The sequence below is a fragment of the Erpetoichthys calabaricus genome, chromosome 15 (genome assembly GCF_900747795.2).
Source record: "Erpetoichthys calabaricus chromosome 15, fErpCal1.3, whole genome shotgun sequence".
Lineage (NCBI taxonomy): Eukaryota > Metazoa > Chordata > Cladistia > Polypteriformes > Polypteridae > Erpetoichthys > Erpetoichthys calabaricus.
In genome coordinates, this window is record NC_041408.2 from 91,960,759 (window position 1) to 91,987,230 (window position 26,472).

At 44.0% G+C, this 26,472-nt stretch overlaps 1 protein-coding gene across 1 annotated transcript in view; it reads left to right on the forward strand.

Annotated features, from left to right (window-relative positions):
- LOC114665862 (myelin and lymphocyte protein-like) overlaps positions 1–24,495 on the forward strand; it is a 31,969-nt gene extending 7,474 nt beyond the window's left edge. The window contains exons 3-5 of the mRNA XM_028820514.2: positions 16,337–16,504; positions 19,043–19,174; positions 23,093–24,495. Coding sequence (XP_028676347.1) covers positions 16,337–16,504; positions 19,043–19,174; positions 23,093–23,161 — 369 coding nt within the window. The 3' untranslated portion in view covers positions 23,162–24,495. The remainder of the gene's footprint in view (positions 1–16,336; positions 16,505–19,042; positions 19,175–23,092) is intronic.
- Positions 24,496–26,472: the final 1,977 nt, after the last annotated feature.

Below are 26,472 nucleotides of genomic sequence, written 5' to 3' on the forward strand. Positions count from 1 at the left end.
GATCCTGAAATCTGAGCTCAGCACCTTCAGTATAATTAGATGACTGCGATCAATAGCCTAGCAGTCCCAACGCCGATGTAGACGGATGGCATCATCAACTGGAGAAGAGGCGAGAAGAGGCGAGGCTGTGAACCTCAACAGTAGAACATGAAAGCTTCCTACAATGCTTGGGGTTCTACCATTCCAAAGGCTGTATGTGCACAGACAAGATGGTGGACACATGGAACGCCGAGTCTGTGGGGTTCCTGCCAGACCTCAGCATCTATGACATCTTCTGGAGAGGTTGGTCGCTGAACACAAGTGACCCAACCCCAAATGGGTCATTGTCCCTAAATGCTTGCACCTTCTCAGCAGCACCGGCAGTCCCGACTCTTCTTCTTTACTCTCTACATTGATTTTACAGCCGGTCGTTCTTTTTACTTTATTGTATATAAAGTATAAGGAAAGTATTGTCACCGTCCAAAAATGCAACCTCGAGATTTAGATAGATGGATACTTTATTAATCCCCAAGGGGAAATTCACATGAATTTGGATGAATCTCGATGTTTTAGACCTCCCTGAGTCCGATTTAAAGTCTCTTAGGCAAAGTATTGTAATTGTCCAAAAAATTTGATGTTGAGATTTTGATAAATCTTGATGTTTTAGAACTCTCTGAGTCCAAAAATACCATTTTTGCAATTATGTCTCTGTGTGTGTGTGTGTGTGTGTGTGTGTGTGTAAACACGATAACTTGAGTAGACTTTCACTAAGGTCAACAAAATTTTGCATAAAAGTATTAAGTACAAAACATAGATTTCTATCAACTTTTGAGCTATTTCTGCTAACCAGAAATGGAACTTAACCTGAAACGTTTCCCCAAAAATGTTAAAAATTTGATAATTGCACATCATATTATAGTAAAGCACCACATTCTAAGCTTTTTTTGTCGCTTCGCATTTTTTTCGACAAACACCCGGTTTTCGAGATTATCACAATTTTCCGTTTGATGTTCAGATGGTAACACATGCATGGTTGAGAACGCTTTTCCTTTACGTAAATGAAATTTTGTGTCCAAGTATTACATTACACACATTACTAAAGTCTCTTGCAATGTTTGACCCACTTCCACTGACTGAAAGTGGTAATTTACCGGAATTGTTCGGCAAAATAAAATTATCATGGCAAATTTTTTATTCATGCAGCTGCAGAGTCCGATTTATTCACCTTTACTTTATAATAATTGTTCAATATATTATTAGTTTGATTTGATTTGCTATTGATGGTTCTTTTAATGTACATAATAGAAAAATATAATCCTTGTCTTGCGGTTTTCTCCTCAAATATCCATCCCCATATCTGAGTATACGAGAAACTCGAGGGGAGAGCACTCCTGATTTTCTTTTTTTTCCCTTTTCGCCCGTAGTCATCACGTCACCTGGCGCCTGCGGGGGTCTTAATCCAGCCTTGGTTATCACACCTGAAGTGACACCACTGGAATGCATGACCAGCCATATTTCCCATCAGCCCCCTTGGGCCACTCGGCTACGCTACCGCAACACACTCACAAAAGAGTGTAACGTTTTTACTGCGCACCCCTAACACGCACGGTCACAAGCCCCCTCACTTTCTGCCTACTTCATTGTGTTGTGGGTTGCATTTGAAATGGATCGATTTGACATTTTTTTGCCCCTTATCTACATTCAATGACCCACAATGACCAAAGTGACAACGTGTTTTCAAAGGGGTCTGCAGACGTACTTCAAATCAAAAGTGGAAATCTCTCATTTAGAGGGAGTTGCCGTATTGTTCACAAGTGAAAGGCACTATATAACACCCCACATATGCAGATTCAGACCACAGCAGTGTTGATCCTGACCAAATCGTTTTGAATATCCAAGCTCCAATTGTAACAAATGGAAACATAGGGCATGTCCTCGTAACGTGTCCTTGAATGGTAACGGGTGGCGCAGTGGTAGTGCTGCTGCTTAGCAGTAAGGAGATTGTGGGGTCACTTCCCGGTTCCTCCCTGTGTGGATAGCACTTTGAGTACTAAGAAAAGTGCTATATAAATGTAATGAATTATTATTAAGGGAAGGCGCTATAAAGAGTCACATGTTTGTGCCAGTTCAGTCCACAGCAGCAGTGCTGACCCTGACCAGCTCATTTTCCACACCTGTGTTGACGTTTTAGAAACTGTCAATGGATCTTCTGTACTGTTAGCAAATATCTTAATAAGCTGCCATACACACAAGACTCTGTGGCCAGGCTACCTGCGCGCACTAGGAGGTCTACCCGCATCACAGCTGCCCAATTTCAGCGGCACTGCCTACCTATAGAATGTAAACTACTGGTCCTGCCATTTAAAGCTCTCAATGGCTTTGCTCCTGCTTACTCTTCTGAACTTCTCTATCCTTACAACCCCTTGCGCTTACTCAGATCCTCAGGCTCCAGTCTCCCTTCTGTTCCTGTTATACATGCCCGTCTACTCCTGGGTCAGTCACGACCCACTTTTGGGCCACGGGCCGCCACCCGTGGGTCGCAAATTGCAATTGTTTACATCGGTAGAGGGTTTCAGGGTGTCACAAGGTGGATTGCGGTCGGTTGTCGCTTCGATGTGTGTGCTTGATCAGCCTCCTGCTTTAACACTCGACACTTTTCACCAATGACTCAAAACTGAGCAAAAAGACATAAAACAATACTTTGAACACCAGCTGGGTGAGGAACCCTGGCTGAGATATAACACTGATGATATGCAGGGGTCCCAATAATGGACCATATAGCAAGGCATATTGTGAGACATGGACACTATCAAGTGAGCTGAGATGAAGACTGGACTCCTTCATGTGTGTCTCTTTGGAGAATCCTTGGGTCCCGCTGGTTTGACTTTGTGTTGCTCATGGAGTCCCAAATGAGGCACATGACCTGCATGGTGAGGGAGAGTCAGTTACGGCACTACGGCCATGTGGCGCCATTACCCAAGGGTGATCCAGCTTGTAGGACCCTCATTTTGTGGATCTGAGTGGCTGGACCAGGCCAAGGGATCGCCCACATAACACCAGGTTGTGGCAGAGAGAAGGTCACTTCTGGAGGGTGGGACTGGACCGTGTGTCTGCCTGGGGGGTTACCAATCGGGATCCTGAGCTGTTTTGTCATGTGGTGGGTGTGGCAACAAGGTGTACCAGTGCCTGCTCCCCAACCTGACCTGACCAATAATGGACCATGAAAACACAACACCAAAAAAATGGATCAACACTGGATTAGACTGATCTTTCAGGGCTGCTGCTCTCACACTGTGCAACAATCAACCACGGCATCTCCATGATCGTAGTACACATCCGCTTGTTGCACGTCATCATCCACCTTATTCAAATCTGACCGCCCTGACTCATCAGTTCATGCTTTACAATAATACAAAGTGTGACGCTAAATATTTGAACTTGCTTCACAGTAGTCTGTGTTATTTTAACATTGTTATGCTTGGGTTGTATAACTTTGCTTATCCTTGTTAAATGACCGTGAGTTTATGATGAGCTGCTATGTAAACAAAACATGTTCTTATTATTGCCTCTAAATTGAGAAAGTCTATTGTTCATAAGTGAAAGGCCCTATATAAAACCACATGTCTGCCAGCTATTTATTGTTCATAAGTGAAAGGTGCTATATAAAACCACATGTCTGCCAGTTATGTATTGTTCATAAATGAAAGGCGCTATATAAAACCACATGTCTGCCAGTTATTTATTGTTCATAAATGAAAGGCGCTATATAAAACCACATGTCTGCCAGCTATTTATTGTTCATAAGTGAAAGGTGCTATATAAAACCACATGTCTGCCAGTTATGTATTGTTCATAAATGAAAGGCGCTATATAAAACCACATGTCTGCCAGTTATTTATTGTTCATAAATGAAAGGCGCTATATAAAACCACATGTCTGCCAGTTATTGTTCATAAGTGAAAGGCGCTATATAAAACCACATGTCTGCCAGTAATATACTGTTCACAAGTGAAAGGTGCTATATAAAACCACATGTCTGCCAGTTATTTATTGTTCATAAGTGAAAGGCACTATATAAAACCACATGTCTGCCAGTAATATACTGTTCACAAGTGAAAGGTGCTATATAAAACCACATGTCTGCCAGTTATTTATTGTTCATAAGTGAAAGGCGCTATATAAAACCACATTTGCCAGTTATTTATTGTTCATAAGTGAAAGGCGCTATATAAAACCACATGTCTGCCAGTAATATACTGTTCACAAGTGAAAGGTGCTATATAAAACCACATGTCTGCCAGTAATATATGGTTCACAAGTTCTGAACTGAGGAGTGACATGTGCCCGTCTCAGCTAGCTGAACACTGGTTGAATTATCTGCACTTACTTGGTGACACATGCCAGTGCTCCTGCCAGCAGGGAGTTGCAGTGGTCCTGCTCTGACAAGACCCTGCAATACTGAGAGACAGCATGAACATGGCCAGTGGATGAGAGCTGTTCAATGATCGCTGTACTGAGGGTGACACTGACTGGTTAGTGATAAAGAGCCGAGCTGAACAGCAATGTCATATATGTGGGGATGTCAAGGTGGTCTGTCTTTGCCAGGATGAGCTGAAGGTGGCGCTCCTTCATCCAGGTTGCAATATCAGTGAGACATGCAGAGATTCGAGCTGACGCCACATGGTCCTCTGAAGGGGACCGACAGTTAGAACTTGGGTAATCGTCAGTATTAGAAACAACAAGACTCGATATTGGGGCCTGGAGAGGACTCCGCACTCATCCTTGGGGAACCTCCATACGTGTTGCACCTTTGACTTCATTGTAGGAGCTGCCCAAGAGGTACGACTCAAATCACGCTGAGGGCAGTCCCGGTGATGCCAGGTTCAGAGAGGGTGGCAAAGAGGATCTGGTGGTTGACCGTGAAGGCAGAACAAATAATAATAATAATAATTCATTACATTTATATAGCGCTTTTCTCAGTACTCAAAGCGCTATGACAAGTCGGTTAGTTGTAGCCAGCTGTAACAAGTCTGTAATGGTGGGTACCGCCATCTCGGTTTTTTGGCCCCTCATGAAGCCCGATTATGATCAAGCTATCTGTTCTTAGCTCACCGTGTCCAGCGGAGGGATTTTGGGGGGGGGTGACTCCCTGGACATTCAATTTCCTGAGTATACAAGTCGATGAAAGTGCCCATTGAGTCTTAACTTTTGCCTTCCGGTGATGCAGCCAACAAAAGAAGGAAGGAAGACGCGACGATAAAAAAAAGGAAATGCACCCAGCTGACGGTCTTCCATCTGCAATATGAGAAAGATGAAAGAATTCCGTGGAAAAAAGGCAGCGGCCGCGTCCTCTTCAGCAGACAGGTGACACGAGTCAGTGGACTGGCAGGTCTCCAATGCCCTCCGGGGTCGACTCCCGAGCTTTTTATTTTTTATTTTTGGATTCACTTGTCTCAAACTAATCCGACTGGATAAAAAAAAAACCCGTTTTACTGCTTGAGTGGCTCCAGTTTCATTCCTCGTGTGACTCACAAAGCTCGCCAGTCGCAGCCCGTTGGAACACCAAGTATTTAGCCTCCCCTGCTTCACGTCTAAGTGTAAATGAATGTGTTTTATGTGTGAAATTAATAAATCTAAAACAATAACCACACCATAGTGACACCATAGAAATAGGAACTGCTGGGGTCCTCTCTTTAGTGTTTTGGTTTTCTTTGGAAGAAATAATAAATAGATGGATGGATAGATGGCAGCAGAATACTGTCCCGAGCGTAAATGACATTCCTAAAGAATATCCACATGTACTACATATATAAAATAAACTGCTCAAAAAAATGAAAGGAACACTTCGAAAACCCATCAGACCTCAATGGGGGAAAAAACACTCCTGCTGGCTCTCTCTATGGCTATGGACTGAAATGGTGATGTGTGAGGAACGAGAGGATGGAAATGAAAAGGATCATCTGACAGAAGGACAACCCGAAAATCAAAGGGAAACAATTATGGGCCAGGCAGGCAGGAGAGTCCATTTGTCCGAAATGTCATTACAGCAACTCCATATTGTACTCAGTAGTTTGTATGCCTGACAACGTCCTAATGAGACGACGGATGGTGTCCTGGGGGATCTCCTCCCAGATCTGGACCAGGGCATCACTGAGCTCCTGGACAGACTGAGGTGTCAGATAGACCCAAACATAATGTCCCACCCATAGGTGTTCTATTGGATTGAGGTCAGGCGAGTGAGCGTGGGGTCCGGCCAGTCAATGGGATCGATTCCTTCATCCTCTCGCCACATGAGGCCGGGCATTGTCATGCACCAGGAGGAACCAGCATAGGATCTGACAACGGGTCCAAGGATTTCATCCCGATACCTAATGGCAGTCCTGCGGTGCCGTTTTCTGGCCTGTAGAGGTCTGTCTCTCCCTCCATGGATATGCCTCCCCAGACTGACCATCACTGACCCCCCACCAAACCGGTCATGCTAAACGATGTCACAGGCAGCATAACGTTCTCCACGGCTTCTCCAGACCCTTTCACGTCTGTCCCATGTGCTCAGGGTGAACCTGCTCTCATCTGTGAAAAGCACAGGGCGCCAGTGGTGGACCTGCCAATTCTGGCATTCTATGGTAAATGCCAATCGAGCTCCACGGTGCCCACTAGAGGACGTTGGGCCCTCAGGCCACCCTCATGAAGTCTGTTTGCTCAGAGACATTCACACCAGTGGCCGGCCTGCCTGCTGGAGGTCATTTTGTAGGCTCTGCCAGTGCTCATCCTGTTCCTCGTTGCCCTGCTGATGGGTTAAGGACCTTCTACGAGGAGCCCTGTCCAGCTCTCCTAGAGGAACTCCTGGAATCTCCTCCATGCTGGGAGACACAGCAAACCTTCTGGCAATGACACGTATTGATGTGCCATCATGGAGAAGTTGGACTACCTGTGCCACCTCTGTAGGGTCCAGGTATGGCCTTATGACACCAGTAGTGACACTGACCGTAGCCAAATGCAAAACGAGTGACAAAACAGATGAGGAGGGAAAAATGTCAGTGGCCTCCTCCAGCTGTTAACCCATTCATTCCTGTTTTGGGGGTCGTCTCATTGTTGCCCCTCTAGTGTACCAAAGCAGCTGAAACTGATGAACAAGCCCCTCTGCTACTTCACTGAGCAGATCAACAGCCCACAAGTGTCATTGACTTGATGTGATACTCTCATTACAAAGGGGTCCTTTCATTTTTTTGAGCAGTTTAGAATGCCCGTCCATCTGTCTTTCTATTCCTTTCACAATCCTACAATCCCTTTGACTGACCTGTGTCATGTTCAGGCCCGGGCCAGCACTGGGATGGGAGATCATTTAGGAAAAGCTTGGGTTGCTACTGGAGGCCAGCAGGGGGCGCTCACCCTGTGGTCTGTGTATGGATCCCAATGCCCCCAGTGCAGTAACGGTTGGGGGGGGGAGAGACTGTGCTGTGAAAATTGGGGGCGTCTTTCGGATGAGATGTCAACCTGAGGTCCAGACTCTCTGTGGCCATAAAAGATCCCTGGGCATCCTTTGAAAACAGTTGGCAGTAACCCGATGTCCCACAGCCTGGTAATTCTGGCCCCCTTAATCATCCCCTGTCTCTAATCGGCTCTCTCACCATCTAACAGCTAATGTGTGGTGAGCGTACTGGAACAAAAATGGCTGCCATCACGTCACTTGGGTGGGTGCTGCACATTAGTGGTGGCTGAGGTGGCTCCCCAATCACTGAAACACTTGGGAGTAGTGAGAGAAGCGCTACATAAATATAAAGAATCGTCATTATTATTATTATTATTATTATAGTTGCTCTCTAGAACCAAAAATCTGGACCCTTGGGATTCTGTGGTTTTTTTTTTTGTTTTTGATTGCCTCATAACCTCCTTGACCTTAACTCAGAGAGTAATTCAATGCACTTACGGTCAACCTTGGGGTGACATGTAATGATCCGCTATTCATTTTTAAGCCAGAATCTTTACGCTCGGGACAGTATTCTGCTGCCATCTATCCATCCATCTATTTATTATCCACCACTTATCCGAGGTCGGGTCGCGGGGGCAGCAGCCTAAACAGGGAAACCCAGACCTCCCTCTCCTCGGCCACCTCCTCTGGGAGGACCCCAAGGTGTTCCAAGGCCAGCCGGGAGATATGATCCGTCCAGCATGCCCTGGGTCTGCCCCGTGGCCTTCTCCCAGTGGAACTCGCCCGAAACACCCCCACGCCCTAGGGAGGCGTCCCGGGGGCATCCAAACCAGATGCCTGAACCACCTCAACTGACTCCTCTCAATGTGGAGGAGCAGCGTCTCTACTCCGAGTCTCTCCCGGATAACTGAACTCCTCACCCTCTCTCTAACGGAAGGTCCAGCCACCCTGTGGAGAAAACTCATTTCGGCCGCTTGTATCCGTGATCTTGCTCTTTCAGTCACTACCCAAAGCTCGTGGTCATAGGTGAGGGTAGGAATGTACATCGACTGGTAAATCGACAGCCTCGCCTTTTGGCTCAGCTCTCTCTTCACCACGACAGACCATTGCAGAGCCCACATTACTGCGGATGCCGCACCGATCCGTCTGTCGACCTCCCACTCCATTCTTCCCTCACTCATGAACAAGATCCCGAGATACTTGAACTCCTCCACTTGAGGCAGCACTGTGTTCCCAACCCAGAGAGAGCATTCCACTCTTTTCCAGCAGAGAACCATGGCCTCAGATTTAGAGGTGCTGACTCTCATCCCCGCTGCTTTACACTCGGCTGCAAACCGCTCCAGTGAGAGCTGGAGGTCACTGTCCGATGAAGCCAACAGAACCACGTCATCCGCAAATAGCAGAGACGAGAGGTCACCGAACAAGACCCCTTCCGCTCCTTGGCTGCGCCTAGAAATTCTGTCCATATAACTTATGAACAGAATCAGTCACAAAGGGCAGCCCTGGCAGAGTCCAACCTCAACAGAAAACGAGTCTGACTTATTACTGACAATGCGGACGAAACTCCTGCTCCTCCTGTACAGGGACTAGATGGCTCGTAACAACAAGCCTTGTACCCCGTACTCTCGGAGCACACCCCACAGGATGCTTTGAGGAACACAGTCGAATGCCTCCTCCAAATCCACAAAGCACATGTGGACTAGTTGGGCAAACTCCCATGCCCCCTCCAGGATCCTGGCCAGGGTGTAGAGCTGGTCCAGTGTTCCACGGCCGAGACGGAATCCGCATTGTTCCTCTTGAATCCGAGATTCAACTATCGACCGAACTCTCTTCTCCAGCACCCCAGAATAGACCTTACCGGGGAGGCTGAGGAGTATGATCCCCCTATAGTTGGAGCACATCCTTTGGTCCCCCTTCTTAAAAAGGGGGACCACCACCCCGGTTTGCCAATCCTGAGGCACTGCCCCTGATGTCCATGAGATGCTGCAGAGACGTGTCAACCAGGACATCCCCACAACATCCAGAGCCTTGAGGAACCCAGAGTGAACCTTGTCCACTCCAGGGGCCCTGCCACCTCGGACCTTTTTAACTACCTCGGTGACCTCAGCCCCCACCCCACCGAAGTCCTCCAGGTCTGCTTCCTCTAAGGAAGACATGCTGGTGGGATTGAGAAGATCCTCGAAGTATTCCTTCCACTGGTCAATAACATCTACAGTTGAAGTCAGCAGGGCCTCATCTCCACTGTACACAGTGCTGGTGGAGTGGATAAAATGCTGCCATCTAGTGGATAAAATAAAATGATGCTACAAAACGAATCAGGAATATTCCAATGCATTTTGCCTTTCTAAGGTAACTCTTTAATCTTCATGAGTGGGGCATCACCTCCACTAAAAACACAATGGCAGACAAGAAGCCATAAAGGCAGTTTCAGAACAAACTGAAGCCGAACCTTCGCTCAGATTAAGTCATAGTGATGACGATGTTTATTGGTCATCAGATGTCGACGTGGAGAGTGAAATGGGTGCGTGATACGGCACTGCACCACCGTGATATGGTATCCTGAACCTTGTCACGTGGTGCAGCAGTAGCTGCACGGCACAAAGGCCAAATAATTGTAATCGAGTGCAAGGACAAGCAAGATGTTGTAAGCAGGGCTCACAATGTCAGGGAAATGCAGAAGTCAAAAAGCCTCGTGCTGTGGTAGCCCACAATAACATAAGGGGTGCGTCAATCATGCGGGTGAAGCACTGACATCCTATACCTTCTAACTGAAAAAGAATATAAAGAAAAGCGCACAAAGAAACACGCATGTCATTGGAGCATCGGGGTGTGCGTTGGTGACCATCTCAAAATGGGTCACTCCTATAGGGTTACCAGATCTCCGGCATGTCCTCCTTCTCGCCGTTGTGTCCTCCGCCCGACAGGCGTTGCCTAAAAAGGTGAAAATGCTTTCATCAATCACTGACTTGACCGTGTTATTGGCTGAAATCGCACGCAATCATCTATTCCTGGTGTGGTGGGTGGCCGGCTAAATATTCCGGCCCTCACCCCCAGGCCACCAGATGGAGCTCTCCCAACAGCGTGGACGTTCCCCGAATTCCAGCAGGGCCTCATAGACTTTGTAGTTTATATGCACAGCCCTGCTGGATACCATGGGGACCACCAGGAGTCGCTGTGGGGAGGCTGCCGGACTCTTACTTGCCCTATAACCCGGAGGTGCGTCATGATCACATGACAAGAGGAAACGACGTGCTTCCGGGTTGAAGAAAGAAGCTTTTTATCCGACCCGGAAGTGTTCATGATCACATGGACAGAAGGGAGAAACACTTCTGGGTCAGGGACTATATAAAGGACTCTGGGAAACCAGTACGCTGAGCTGAGCTGAGAGGCAGGGTGGCGAAGTGTCTGGGAGTGTGGAGGATTGATTAGTGTATTGTTTATTGATTATATGAGTATTGTGGAGTGGAGGTGCTTTGTGCACTTTATTAGTGTCCAAATAAATAATTCTTGGACTTTTACCTGGTGTCTGGAGTCGAGTCAGAGGGTTCAAGAGGACGGCAAGGGCCTCAATCTGCGACACTGGGCACAACGAAAGAGCATTTTCCTTGATCAATGCCCAGTGGACTAAAGAACAAAATAGACTCTCTGTTGAGTCTGTCAATTATAAGAACGTTTCTTGTCTGGAGTTCCAGATCTGTGTTGCTGGGAACGATGAACTGCTGTGAAAAGTCGACTCGACTGGAAAAAATAGGAAACTGCATAGTTCTACTTATAACTTTTTAATTTTGATGACTCAGTTTGTGACCTGTCAAATTAGTTGTTTTTAAAGTTTTCATTGTAACACTCGGTTCACACTGTGGGTTGTGAATAGAACGGGGTGCGTACTCCTTTGTCCTCCTTTATGACCTTCGGTGTCCTCCTTTGGGTTCGCAGGTATCTGGTAACCCAAGTCACACCACGTCCTTGATTTAAAATTTAACGGAGACCCTTAAAATGACATGTAATACTGTCAGGTTATCACTGGGGGGGGGGGGGGTCTTTTATTTTGAAATGCATACCTACTGTTTGAGACGCGAGACCGTAGCGCCAGGCTACAGAATTTTGGGGTCTTTTACATGTCATTTTAAGGGTCTTCGACTGAATAAAAAGGTAAAATATCCATCCATCCATCCTCTTCCGCTTATCCGAGGTCGGGTCGCGGGGGCAGCAGCTTGAGCAGAGATGCCCAGACTTCCCTCTCCCCGGCCACTTCTTCCAGCTCTTCCGGGATAATCCCGAGGCGTTCCCAGGCCAGTCGGGAGACATAGTCCCTCCAGCGTGTCCTGGGTCTTCCCCGGGGCCTCCTCCCGGTTAGACGTGCCCAGAACACCTCACCAGGGAGACGTCCAGGAGGCATCCTGATCAGATGCCCGAGCCACCTCATCTGACTCCACTCGCTGTGGAGGAGCAGCGGCTCTACTCTGAGACCCTCCCGCATGACTGAGCTTCTCACCCTATCTTTAAGGGAGAGCCCAGACACCCTGCAGAGGAAACTCATTTCTTGTATTCGCGATCTCGTTCTTTCGGTCACTACCCATAGCTCATGACCATAGGTGAGGGTAGGAACATAGATCGACTGGTAAATTGAGAGCTTTGCCTTACGGCTCAGCTCCTTTTTCACCACGACAGACCGATGCAGAGCCCTCATCACTGCAGACGCCACACTGATCCGCCTGTCGATCTCACGCTCCATTCTTCCCTCACTCGTGAACAAGACCCCGAGATACTTGAACTCCTCCACTTGGGGCAGGATCTCGCTACCAACCCTGAGAGGGCACTCCACCCTTTTCCGGCTGAGGACCATGGTCTCGGATTTGGAGGTGCTGATTCTCATCCCAGCCGCTTCACACTCAGCTGCGAACCAATCCAGAGGCAAAATATCTGTTATAAAATACACACAGACCTTGAAATAAATCAATTTTGGATTGATGTCTGTTTTAGTTTTTTATGCAGTTGACTTTACATTGGGGTAAGATATGTGTTACTTAAAAAAAGGAAATAAAAATAATCAGTAATATCCATAAGAAATGTACAGACAGTTCCAAAATTCACAAGTAGTGATCTTTATATTGGTGCCGACTTTACAATCATGGCCGAAATTATTGGCACCCCTGGAATTTTCCCAGAAAATTATTGCAATTACAAATGTTTTGGTATACACACGTTTATTTCCCTGTGGTGGGCTGGCGCCCTGCCCAGGGTTTGTGTCCTGCCTTGCGCCCTGTGTTGGCTGGGATTGGCTCCAGCAGACCCCCATGACCCTGTAGTTAGGATCTAGTGGGTTGGATAATGGATGGATGTTTATTTCCTTGATGTGCATTGGAACAACACAAAAAAACAGAGAAAAAAAGCCAAATCTGACATCACGTCACACAGAACTCCAAAAATGGGCCAGACAAAATTATTGGCACCCTTTCAAAATTGTGGGTAAATCGTTTTATTTCAAGCATATGATGCTCATTTGAACTCACCTGTGGCAAGAAACAGGTGCTGGCAATACAGCAATCACACCTGAAGCCAGTTAAAATGGAGAAACGTTGACTCAACCTTTCTGTTGTGTGTCTGAGTGTGCCACACTAAGCATGGAGAACAGAAAGAAGAGCAGAGAATTGTCTGAGGACTTGAGAACAAAAATTGTGGAGAAACATCAACAATCTCAAGGCTACAAGTCCATCTCCAGAGATCTTCATGTTCCTTTGTCCACTGTGCACAACATAATCAAGAAGTTCACAACACATGGCACTGTAGCTAATCTCCCTGGACGTGGACGGAAGAGAAAAATTGATAAAAGACTGCAACGAAGGATAGTCCGAATGGTGGATAAACAACTCCAATCAACTTCAAAACATATTCAAGCTGTTCTGCAGACTCAGGGTCAAACAGTGTCAGCTTGAACTATCCGTCGACATCTGAACGAAATGAAACGCTATGGCAGGAGAGCCAGGAGGACCCCACTGCTGACACAGAAACATAAAAAAGCCAGACTGGAGTTTGCCAAAATGTACTTGAGGAAGCCAAAATCCTTCTGGGCAAACGTCTTGTGGACAGATGAGACCAAGGTAGAGCTTTTTGGTAAAGCTCATCATTCTACTGCTTACAGAAAACGGAATGAGGCCTACGAAGAAAACAACACAGTAGCTACAGTCAAACATGGTGGAGGTTCTAAGATGTTTGGGGGATGTTTTGCTGCCTCTGGCACTGGATGCCTTGACTGTGTGCAAGGCATCATGAAATCTGAAGACTACCAAAAGATATTGGGGCACAATGTAGGGCCTAGTGTCAGAAAGCTGGATCTGTGTCAGAGGTCATGGGTGTTCCAGCAGGACAATGACCCCAAACATACCTCTAAAAGCACCCAGAAATGGTTGAAGACAAAGCGCTGGAGAGTTCTGAAGTGGCCAGCAATGAGTCCGGATCTAAATCTGATTGAACACTTACGGAGAGATCTCAAAATTGCTGTTGGGAGAAGGCGCCCTTCAAATCTGAGAGACCTTGAGCAGTTTGCAAAAGAAGAGTTGTCGGAAATTCCAGTTGAGAGGTGTAACAAGCTTGTTGATGGTTATACTGTAGGAAGCGCTTGATTTCAGTTATTTTTTTCCAAAGGGCGTTCAACCAAATATTAAGTAGAAGGTGCCAATAATTTTGTCTGGCCCATTTTTTGAGTTCTGTGTGACATAATGTCAGATTTGGCTTTTTTTCTCTGTTTTTTGTGTTGTTCCAATGCACATAAAGGAAATAAACGTGTGGATACTAAAACATTTGTAATTGCAACAATTTTCTGGGAAAATTCCAGGGGTGCCGATAATTTCGGCCATGACTGTATGTGTATTTTGCACCCATTTCGGACCAATCTCGGACTTTTATGGCGCTTTAAGAGTTATTTTTTTTTTGATTTTTACAAAACTAGGGACATTTTGCGAAGAGATTGCGGTAAAATGTGATTTCTTTTCCATAGTTGGTGTTAATGACATTGCTCTTTTTTGTTTCGGGGCTATGAAGTCTCAAAGTCAAAGAATGTCGAACGTCAAGTTAACTTCACGTCGGCCCTCCGCGGTGCTGCGAAGTAAAGAAGACCAGAAGGCGTCAACCGCTTTAATCAACGCTGATAACCCGATTAAAACCAAACGTGACGTCGCTACTCATCGGTTTAATCTGGCACTGCAAAAATGTAGTCAAGAAACAATTAACACATAGGCATACGAAGTATGTGAAGTAAAGCTAAATGGCTGAAATTCCCACCTTCTTTGGAGTATTAAGATGACATTTTCTTCCAGTCTAGATGCTGGAGTAATTTGAAGCGTGGGGGGTAGATATTCGATCTTGGCAAACCTGCTATGGTTCTACTTTTTGAATTATTTAACTGTATAATACGAAGTGACCTGTTTTAATGTAAGCGCCTTTTCAATGAAGTTTAGTTAAAGCTGCCGTCCATTCGCGGACAACGGGCCCTCAATGAATGACAGCAAATTCTAGCCAATGAAATCCACAGAATAAGTCACTGACAAGAATGGGGCTTTGACATTCGCTCTCGGCTCTAGCAGAGAACGCTGACTGATGGAAAAACTGACCAATGAAATCCATAGGTTCAGACGGCGGCGGAGAGCGCACTTACACATGCGCACTAATCAATGCGCGTTCCACCCAAATTCACAACCGCGCTGTTTTAAATAACATTTAAAAAATATCTGCATTTTATTTGCCGATCAGTTTATCCACAAAATGAGAGTTAGTAAAGACTTCCAAACTATTATTTACTCATTAATTACCATAATTCTTTTATATACTCTATCAAAATATTAAAAATAGTAGTTGGTATCCAAATATAAATGTATTTAATATGTACATATACAGTGTAAATATGTTATGTATGACAATATTCCCCTGGCATTATATTATTTTTTTAATATTTTGTATTATGTTTATTTTATTATTTGTATTGTAATGATATATAAATGATAATAAAAAATAATAAATATGCCGGCGAAAAAAACTCTCTACGTACATTATGCACAAAGACTAGTGTGGTGAAAATCAAAATTAAAATGACAGAAATAGTTTCCTTTTCGTGATTGTTTTGGTTTAGTTCTAGTTTTCAGACCATTTGTGATTTTTATTTTAGTTTTAGTTAATGAAGTGATCATTTTTTTCCACAATGACATATTTAGTTTTAGTTGTCGTTAATGGGACTAACACTGCCACTGCCCAAAAGAGGCAAAGGGAAAAAATCAAAGTCAAGGAACAAAAAAGGATTTTAGAAAACGAACACTAGGGGTTAGTTGAACTGTTGATAGATTTTTTAAGAACGCCCATGTCATTCCCGATGCGCGCGCATGCGGAGTGAAACCCTACTGCGTCGCACACTGTAGGGTGCGGCCCGATCTGATTTACGCATGCGTGAATGTCAAACCTGGGCCGGTTTGTCACACCCCGCATGCCCTTAATGAAGGGGAAAAATTCCACTTTACAGAGCGACATCAAGACATCACTGACACACCTGAACTGGTCACCGCTCGGAGCGTCACGTAAACAATGAAGATGAGACGTTAATTAGAATAAACCTTTTCAAATTAAGTCAAAATAAAACAAACCACCGAAATAATTTACTCAATATACAGTAAAAATATATAATTTGAATAAAATGATACTTAAAAAGTTGCCTTAAAACTCTGCACTTCGCTGTTAAGTTGCTGGTATTGGTTTGCTTACTCTTGAAATTGTTTGCCAGAGGGTTTTGCCTTTCAGGCGTTATGTCAGATAGACAGACGACAGGTAAAGCACTTTAAAGGCAGACAGCGAGTATTTCATCGGATAGAACAACAGATTTGTATTTGCTGCATTACGTCAGTGTCTGATCCACAGTGGCTGTTCACACCTCTTTATTTATTTCAGATTATCGGAGGTGCTGTTTGGATCCTGGTGGCCATCACTAAAGTTAGCATTCAGATCAACCAAGGCTGGGTGATGTTTACCTCGATTTTTCTTTTTTTCTTCTCCCTGCTGTTTCTGATTGGCCTGTTCATCGGATTTCAGAAGGGGGCACACTTTTGGAAAGTCCTGGTAGGTGTTGTCATGTTCATCATGGAAAATGAGAAAATAAAAGTAATAAGAGTAAAAAAAGATGGCAAAATGAATAAATACAGGCACAACTTCCAGTTCGCTCGGTGTAATGATGTGCTGTTGAGAAGCACAGAGTGTCATTTTGGTGGTTGTCCATGATATGGACAATGTCCTCGCAGTGATTTTCTACTCTAATCCATTAGGCAGAAACTAAGCTCTTAGCACAGGCCTGACATGTCCTGGACCTCCTGAACCCCAAAGCCCCTTGTGGCAGTGGTGAGCACAACTCTGGGCAGGGCAGCCATCCATCCAAAACTGAGTGCCATTATGAACAAAGCTGCACATCCTCTCTGTGACACATCAACACTGAGGACCATCAGCCAACAAATTATTCAGCAGAAGTGGGTGAAGAAACACGACTGGGGGTCCTTTATACCAACAGCAATACAGCTGTATAGCGCCTTGCAGTGTCTGGGACTGCCAAGTCAGACTTTTTTACATTTCTTCCATTTTAGTCATTCTGGTATGTGTTCACACTATGGTGTGTGTGTCTATCTATCTATCTATCTATCTATCTATCTATCTATCTATCTATCTATCTATCTATCTATCTATCTATTATATAGTGCCTTTCATATCTATCTATCTATCTATCTATCTATCTATCTATCTATCTATCTATCTATCTATCTATCTATCTATTATATAGTGCCTTTCATATCTATCTATCTATCTATCTATCTATCTATCTATCTATTATATAGTGCCTTTCATATCTATCTATCTATCTATCTATCTATCTATCTATCTATCTATCTATCTATCTATCTATCTATTATATAGTGCCTTTCATATCTATCTATCTATCTATCTATCTATCTATCTATCTATCTATCTATCTATCTATCTATCTATTATATAGTGCCTTTCATATCTATCTATCTATATCTATCTATTATATAGTGCCTTTCATATCTATCTATCTCTATCTATCTATTATATAGTGCCTTTCATATCTATCTATCTATCTATCTCTATTATATAGTGCCTTTCATATCTATCTATCTATATCTATCTATTATATAGTGCCTTTCATATCTATCTATCTATCTATCTATCTATCTATCTATCTATTATATAGTGCCTTTCATATCTATCTATCTATCTATCTATCTATCTATCTATCTATCTATTATATAGTGCCTTTCATATCTATCTATCTATCTATCTATCTATCTATCTATCTATCTATCTATCTATCTATTATATAGTGCCTTTCATATCTATCTATCTATCTATCTATCTATCTATCTATCTATCTATCTATTATATAGTGCCTTTCATATCTATCTATCTATATCTATCTATTATATAGTGCCTTTCATATCTATCTATCTCTATCTATCTATTATATAGTGCCTTTCATATCTATCTATCTATCTATCTCTATTATATAGTGCCTTTCATATCTATCTATCTATATCTATCTATTATATAGTGCCTTTCATATCTATCTATCTATCTATCTATCTATCTATCTATCTATCTATCTATCTATCTATCTATCTATCTATTATATAGTGCCTTTCATATCTATCTATCTATATCTATCTATTATATAGTGCCTTTCATATCTATCTATCTATCTATCTATCTATCTATCTATCTATCTATCTATCTATCTATCTATCTATCTATCTATCTATTATATAGTGCCTTTCATATCTATCTATATCTATCTATTATATAGTGCCTTTCATATCTATCTATCTATCTATCTATCTATCTATCTATCTATCTATCTATCTATCTATCTATCTATCTAGCGCCTTTTCCCCCACCTGTCTCACTGTCTCACTTCAGAGTGTGTGTGGGGGTCCCACAAAGTGGGTGCTCTGCTCAATGCTTGTAGAACACCTGGGGGTGTCCTTTTCTTTTTTTGCAGAGCCCCTCTCCGTTACGATGCGATTCGTCTTTTTAAGATACGCTTATCCTAAGTAATAACATTCTTCACGGCTGACTTATTGCGTATTCCACAGTACCAGCATTAGATTTCAGTGCTCACCCAAGTGAGTAGTAAGGGGGCTCTCCTAACTATCACAAGGTATTTCGCTTACTGTTTCATAAATCCATAATTTAAAGATTTAATAAAGAAAATAATGCGGCACAGATTGTTTTTTTGGAAGGACTGACTGCACCACTCACCTTGTGGGGAGACCACACCACACCACTGGACCGGTGGGCTGCGCAGGCCATTGCAGTAAACCGACGTCACTGTTTGAGTTTGTGGGGTCAGCTTGAGGAACTGAAATCTTGTAGTTCACTGGGCACTGTAACTCCCAGCAAAGCATGATGATTGGTCTTCAGAGACTGTCAATCAAAAATGAATGATGCCATCAATTTATCTGTATGAATAAACTGGAAGTGGGGGTGAAGTTGCTGCTCTCTGACATTACTAACTTGATAGCCTAAGTCAAGTGGTTTATTTATTAAAAGCAGACTAATAAAGATTGACTTTATCCATTTTTTTCCCTATAGGATGTGATTTATCACGCCATTGCTGCTGGCATGTATTTCAGTGCTGCTGTCCTTCAGGCGAACGCTACAGTGGTGTATCAATATGGCGGATGGGCTTCTACTTCTGAATATAAGCTCAATGTCGCCGCCACAGTAAGTTCAACTTCCTTCTTTATCGGGTGGCCATGTTTGGACTTCTTGTCAGTTTATCCCAATTGTCTCAGCTCCGCCCCTTGTCCTGTCCCAGCTCCGCCTCTCATCCTTCATCATTCATGCTCTCTGGCTCCTCCTATCTCTGTTTGTTGCTATGCAACGCTTACTAATCAGCACTCACATGAAGGGGCAGCAGAAATAAAAACGCATGGCATTGCTTGGGCGCTGTCTGCATTGTGGTGGCTTTCACGGTGGCTGACGACTTTTGGGGATTTCTCAGGTAGGAACTGTGCACACCTCTTACAGTATATGGAAGATTGTTTGCACCAAAATTAAAAGCAGTCCAATATGTTGCAATACATCTGCTTGACTTTAAGTAACAACACACGATCTGTGGACATGAATTAAAATGCAACACGCTTTTGTATTGCATTTCAAACTGACGTGCTGTAGGGAAAAGCCATCGATCAGTTGGTTGTTATGTTTGTAATTAGGAAACGAAGAACGGCTGCAAAATGAAACGCACCACATGACCAGGCATGGCACTGCAATGTCATTAACGCGCTTTCATGTTGGCACAAATAATTAGACATAAATAAGTGAAAGACCTGTGTGTGTGTGAGTGTATGGAGCAGTCCACTCTGCTCACGCTCAACCACAGCCACTAGATGGCGCTTGCATGCACCTCACGTCTCACTCCGAAAGACCGCCACGCAACAACGACGTTGTGCTAAGATGAAGAGACACAGCGTCGAAACAAAGCAAACGTGCAAGTGACACGCCACAGCAATGGAGGGCAAGGCTGGAAGTTTTCATTAAATACATCGTCTAGCTGGAGGGGTTTCCTCAAGACAAAGATTAGTAGGACGGCTAAAGTGTGGCATCGCCAGTGTCGTCTTATGAGTGCCAGTGGGGCAGCAAACACAGGAGGGTCCGCGTCCTCCACACCGGGTCATTCTTAAGAGTCCGCTGACGTCTCTCCAAGTTCACAAAAAGAGCAAAACTGACTGCTAGGGGGTCTTCGGGTTGTTTTTTGTCTCAAAGACCACACACTGCTAGTCTCCCATAACGGCATACGGCAAGTGGAACTTTTAACAAGGAATACAGAAGGGGCTCGGTATTGGGACTCCATTTATTTTGAATTTTTCATCGCATTCATTTAGTGTGTTTTCACCCCGTTTTGTGACTGTTTAGGGGTTTTGGACTATGGGGGGGGGGGGGGGGTCTATTTATCTAACTTCCCCCAGTCCTTCCAGTATGGTGATGTCCTGGCAGGGAGAGGACCCAGCTGTCCATCACAAACGTATATGCAGAGGTGGGCAAAAGTAGATTTACTGTTGTGACTATACGAGTTTATTCTAATATTATTATTTATTGTATAATTAATGTATTATTTATTTGTATTGTTTGTCTTTCCTCTTAAAGCTATTAAGTTAATAAAGCTATTGTCATAATCATTACCTGCATGTCTGCAAACCTTCTTTTGCCCACCCCTGTATATATTATATATACGTATGTACAGTCTATATATAGTATGTTGTGAGGGACCAACAGACGTCCCTGCCAAGATGGGTGCTGCTCCCTTACCTGGCCCAGTGGGTACGAAGCACAGCTAGGGAGCTGTGATATTCTCCTACTGTGCCAGGACAAGGCTGCAGGAGGAGGTTGGCATTCTAGAAACCACAGAGCAACACCCAGGATGGACTGAGAAACAATGGGCGATGTACGTCCTCCTTTACATGGGATGGCAGCATCCCATCTGGAGGACCCCAGTATGGACTCCCACAGGGCAGCATGGGAGTTGTGGTCTGAGAGGTCTGCCCTAACGGGTTCTGTGGGGGGGGGGGCACCAGGGGGGAGCTCTGGAATACTGATGGCATAAGGACAATTGAGGGTCCTTGCCAGACCTGGAAGTGCTTCCCGGGGGTAATTGAGCGCTCCTGGGTCTGGAGTTAAAACTGAGCCCCCCCCCACTCCATTCGGGGTCAAAATTGGGACGAAGGTGATGAGAGTTCATGGGAGATGAAGGAGGAGACGCTTAATGCCTGTTGTGAATAAAACCATGAGGACTGACATGAAGTTGTGTCAGGGGTTTAAGGTGCTGCGACTCCCCCTACAGGCCACTCTCTCTCTCTCTCTCTCTCTCTCTCTCTATATATATATATATATATATATATACAGTGGTGTGAAAAACTATTTGCCCCCTTCCTGATTTCTTATTCTTTTGCATGTTTGTCACACAAAATGTTTCTGATCATCAAACACATTTAACCATTAGTCAAATATAACACAAGTAAACACAAAATGCAGTTTTTAAATGATGGTTTTTATTATTTAGGGAGAAAAAAAATCCAAACCTACATGGCCCTGTGTGAAAAAGTAATTGCCCCCTTGTTAAAAAATAACCTAACTGTGGTGTATCACACCTGAGTTCAATTTCCGTAGCCACCCCCAGGCCTGATTACTGCCACACCTGTTTCAATCAAGAAATCACTTAAATAGGAGCTGCCTGACACAGAGAAGTAGACCAAAAGCACCTCAAAAGCTAGACATCATGCCAAGATCCAAAGAAATTCAGGAACAAATGAGAACAGAAGTAATTGAGATCTATCAGTCTGGTAAACGTTATAAAGCCATTTCTAAAGCTTTGGGACTCCAGCGAACCACAGTGAGAGCCATTATCCACAAATGGCAAAAACATGGAACAGTGGTGAACCTTCCCAGGAGTGGCTGGTCGACCAAAATTACCCCAAGAGCGCAGAGACGACTCATCCGAGAGGTCACAAAAGACCCCAGGACAACGTCTAAAGAGCTGCAGGCCTCACTTGCCTCAATTAAGGTCAGTGTTCACGACTCCACCATAAGAAAGAGACTGGGCAAAAACGGCCTGCATGGCAGATTTCCAAGACGCAAACCACTGTTAAGCAAAAAGAACATTAGGGCTCGTCTCAATTTTGCTAAGAAACATCTCAATGATTGCCAAGACTTTTGGGAAAATACCTTGTGGACTGATGAGACAAAAGTTGAACTTTTTGGAAGGCAAATGTCCCGTTACATCTGGCGTAAAAGGAACACAGCATTTCAGAAAAAGAACATCATACCAACAGTAAAATATGGTGGTGGTAGTGTGATGGTCTGGGGTTGTTTTGCTGCTTCAGGACCTGGAAGGCTTGCTGTGATAGATGGAACCATGAATTCTACTGTCTACCAAAAAATCCTGAAGGAGAATGTCCGGCCATCTGTTCGTCAACTCAAGCTGAAGCGATCTTGGGTGCTGCAACAGGACAATGACCCAAAACACACCAGCAAATCCACCTCTGAATGGCTGAAGAAAAACAAAATGAAGACTTTGGAGTGGCCTAGTCAAAGTCCTGACCTGAATCCAATTGAGATGCTATGGCATGACCTTAAAAAGGCGGTTCATGCTAGAAAACCCTCAAATAAAGCTGAATTACAACAATTTTGCAAAGATGAGTGGGCCAAAATTCCTCCAGAGCGCTGTGAAAGACTCATTGCAAGTTATCGCAAACGCTTGATTGCAGTTATTGCTGCTAAGGGTGGCCCAACCAGTTATTAGGTTCAGGGGGCAATTACTTTTTCACACAGGGCCATGTAGGTTTGGATTTTTTTTTCTCCCTAAATAATAAAAACCACCATTTACAAACTGCATTTTGTGTTTACTTGTGTTATATTTGACTAATGGTTAAATGTGTTTGATGATCAGAAACACTTTGTGTGACAAACATGCAAAAGGATAAGAAATCAGGAAGGGGGCAAATAGTTTTTCACACCACTGTATATATATATATATATATATATATATATATATTTATATGTATGTATATATATTTTATTTAGTGGTTTCCCTTTATAAGTAACTCCCGTCACCTGAACCCTTGTTTTTTTGTGTGTCTGCAGGTGCTCTCCTTCATCGTCACGCTAATTTACGTTGCCCACACCGCACTTTCCTTCCAAAGAGCGAAATGAGGAATACCCAGGGATCAGGAATGACGCCAACGCTGAAACGCACCCATGGAAACACATCAGTTTGTTTAATTTTTTTTATTTAGATCTGCAATGAGACTCTGCTTTGTACCGAGATTCATAAACGAAGAAATGCATCAAGACAACCCTAAAGGACGCCTGGCCAATGTCAGCCCTTCAGTCCGACGCAACTCTTCGTTTCTTTTTTGCCCAAAACAGGAAGCAAGTGAGAGGATTGAAGAGGAATTCAATTACACGGTAATAATAACAGCAATGAGAACAGAAGTTTCAGTCATTTCTGGAAACAATGATGTCCCACTGATGTAAAAAATGGAGACACTTCATGATGAAAATGCTTTGTCTGTTTTCCCAATTCTGTGCACATCTCTTAAATCTCTGCTTATAAAAAATGCCTCATTAATGGAGAAAGCTGACCTTGACGTGCATGTGGGGGGGACGTCACATGACGCAGGACCGCCGTATTCAAGTGCCATGTCGGCTGTGTCTGCTGGTGTTGGGGATGTGGCCTATGCTTAGGGAGCCACGCCCACTCAGAAGGGGAGGGGTCTGTATGTTCAGTTTGTTTGATTACTTGAAGTTGACATTTTTGAGATTACTGTACATATCTACATAGTGTGGAGACAGACAGGCGGACACCGATGGTTTACAACACCACACACGTTTATTGTCCGTATTTATAATATTTACACAGTCCCAAAGCACACAACCCAGTGCCCCTGCCCCAAGCACCCTCAGTTCAGGCCTCTCTATAGTCCTGTCCTTCCTTCACCGCCTCCACTCTTCTCATCTGAGCTTCGTTCTCTTCCACCCGACTCCAGCTGACGAATGGAGGGAGGTGGCCCCTTTTAAGTCCAGCCGGATCTGCTCCAGGTGTCTCCTGAGAAGCTTCCTGGTGTGGCAGAAGCACTCCGGGTGTCCCTGGTATTCCTTCTGCCAGCACCCCCGGGTGTGGCAGAAGTGCTGAAATCCAGGGCTTCACAGGGGTCCGGGTGCCCCCTGGCAGTGACCATGGGCCCCTATAGGGTTGAGTTTCCATGCTCCGTTCCCGTGGCCCCCATACAAACCAGGGCGGCTGCTCTCTCATGGTCTGGAGGAGGCATAGTCCCTCTTCCGGCCCTTCCAGGCGTCCCAGCTGGGTACCACCCCCAGCCACCCGCCACAATAGACACTGCTGAACCTCTCTCAGCCAGATTTGTTATAGGAGAAGACCACTGGCTAGATTTCCTTTTGAAACTTAGCAAGTGCCCCCAGAAGCAGCATGGTATAACTGCCAGTGTGTGTGTGTGTAAATCCACCTTAATAAAAAGATAGAAGTGCCTGTGTTTTTGTTCAGTTTCCATATTTCTGTCATTTCAATAGGTGGTGCATCATAAACATATGTAATAATAAAAAGCACTGCTTTTTCCATTTTGACAGATGGCACATCGCAATCATTAATATTGCTTTTACAAATCCCATACCAAATGCCCAAATAACAGAGACATATGTATTGCATTTGCCATTCCAACAGATGGCACATCACAAACCATATGTGATAGTAAAAAACATTGCTTTTGGCATTTCGACAGATGGCACATTACAAACATTAACACTGCTTTTATGAATCCCATACCAGATACCCAAATAACAGAGACATATGCATTGCATTTGTCATTCCAACAGTTGGAACATCACAAACATATCTTAATACATAATTCACCTGCCTCCTCACTCACTCACTCACTCATGTCCATCCGAAGCCGAATGTGCAGTCGCCTTCTGCGCAGCTGCCCGAAAAACCTTACGAGACCGACATCCAACCCCAACGTGGCGGCAGGCGGCGGATTTACGGCCGCAAAAATTCAAAGAGAAAGGCGACTTCGGTTACAGCTCAAGGCCTAATTACGTATTCATTCAATACACCTATATCAGGTTTGTGGTGCTTATACTTATTACTATTCCATATTGTACTGGAACATTCATCATTCAATATTATACTATAGGCCTGGAAAATTCATCAACTAACAGTACAAGCCTGTACAGTAATGAGTAAAGTGGACTACAATCATTACAAAACAACTTCTTCATTCCTTATCATTTGTTCTTCATACACTGCTGACACAAACTCGTGCCCGTTTCATCTTAGGTTGTCGAAACGGGCTCTTTGTCTAGTGTAATAATAAAAAGCAAAGCTTTTGGCATTTTGACAGATGGTGCATCACAAACATTAACACTGCTTTTACAAATCCCATACCAAATGCCCAAATAACAGAGACATATGTATTGCATTTGCCATTCCAACAGATGGCACATCACAAACCATATGTGATAGTAAAAACATTGCTTTTGGCATTTTGACAGATGGTGCATCACAAACATTAACACTGCTTTTACCAATCCCATACCAGATACCCAAATAACAGAGACATATGCATAGCATTTGTAATTCCAACAGTTGGCACATCACAAACATATGTAATAATAAAAAGCAATGCTTTTGGCATTTTGACAGATGGTGCATCACAAATATCAACAATGCTTTCATAAATCCCATACCAAATGACATATACAGTCAGAGACATATGCATTACATTTGTCATTCCAACAGATGGCACATCACAAACGTGTAATAATAAAAAGCATTACTTTTGGCATTTTGACAGATGGCGCTTCACAAACATTTGTAGCAATGCATTTTATTATTGCAAACATTTGCCATCGGTTGGAATGACAAATGCAAGACTTTTTACTACTACTTGAATTACAAAATTCATTCCAATAGATGGTTCACTCCAAATGTTTACAGTGAGGTCTGCACACCACACCCTGAACTCCTACTTCTTTAGTTTGATGTTCAACTTCTCAGCGGTCAGGTTTGAGGTTCTCAACATACAAAAGAAAGGGCCAAGAAAGTCACAGGTGGATATATGGTCATGTGAAAAAATAAGTGCACCCCATGGAAACTGTTGACTTTTTTCAAAGTATTTGAACAGGCAAACAGAAGACCTTCACGCAAGCTGTGCCTACAGAGAGGGGTGGTCTACTTGCACAGATGACACATCAGACTGACATGGTGTATTCGTTCTCATGATCTAAATGAACGATTTGTCACCTGGAAAAAGCAAGTGCACTCCTACAATAATCACCACTTCAAATCCATCAAATGAGAATCGGGCGTTCCGGATGAGGTGCTAACGAGGAGAACCCCCTCAGGGAGTCTGCAGGGGGGACCCACAGATATCAGGGGGCTGCTGTTCTCCTCGCTATCGACACGTGAGGTGTCATCATACCAACATCAAAAGAGCTTTCTAAGG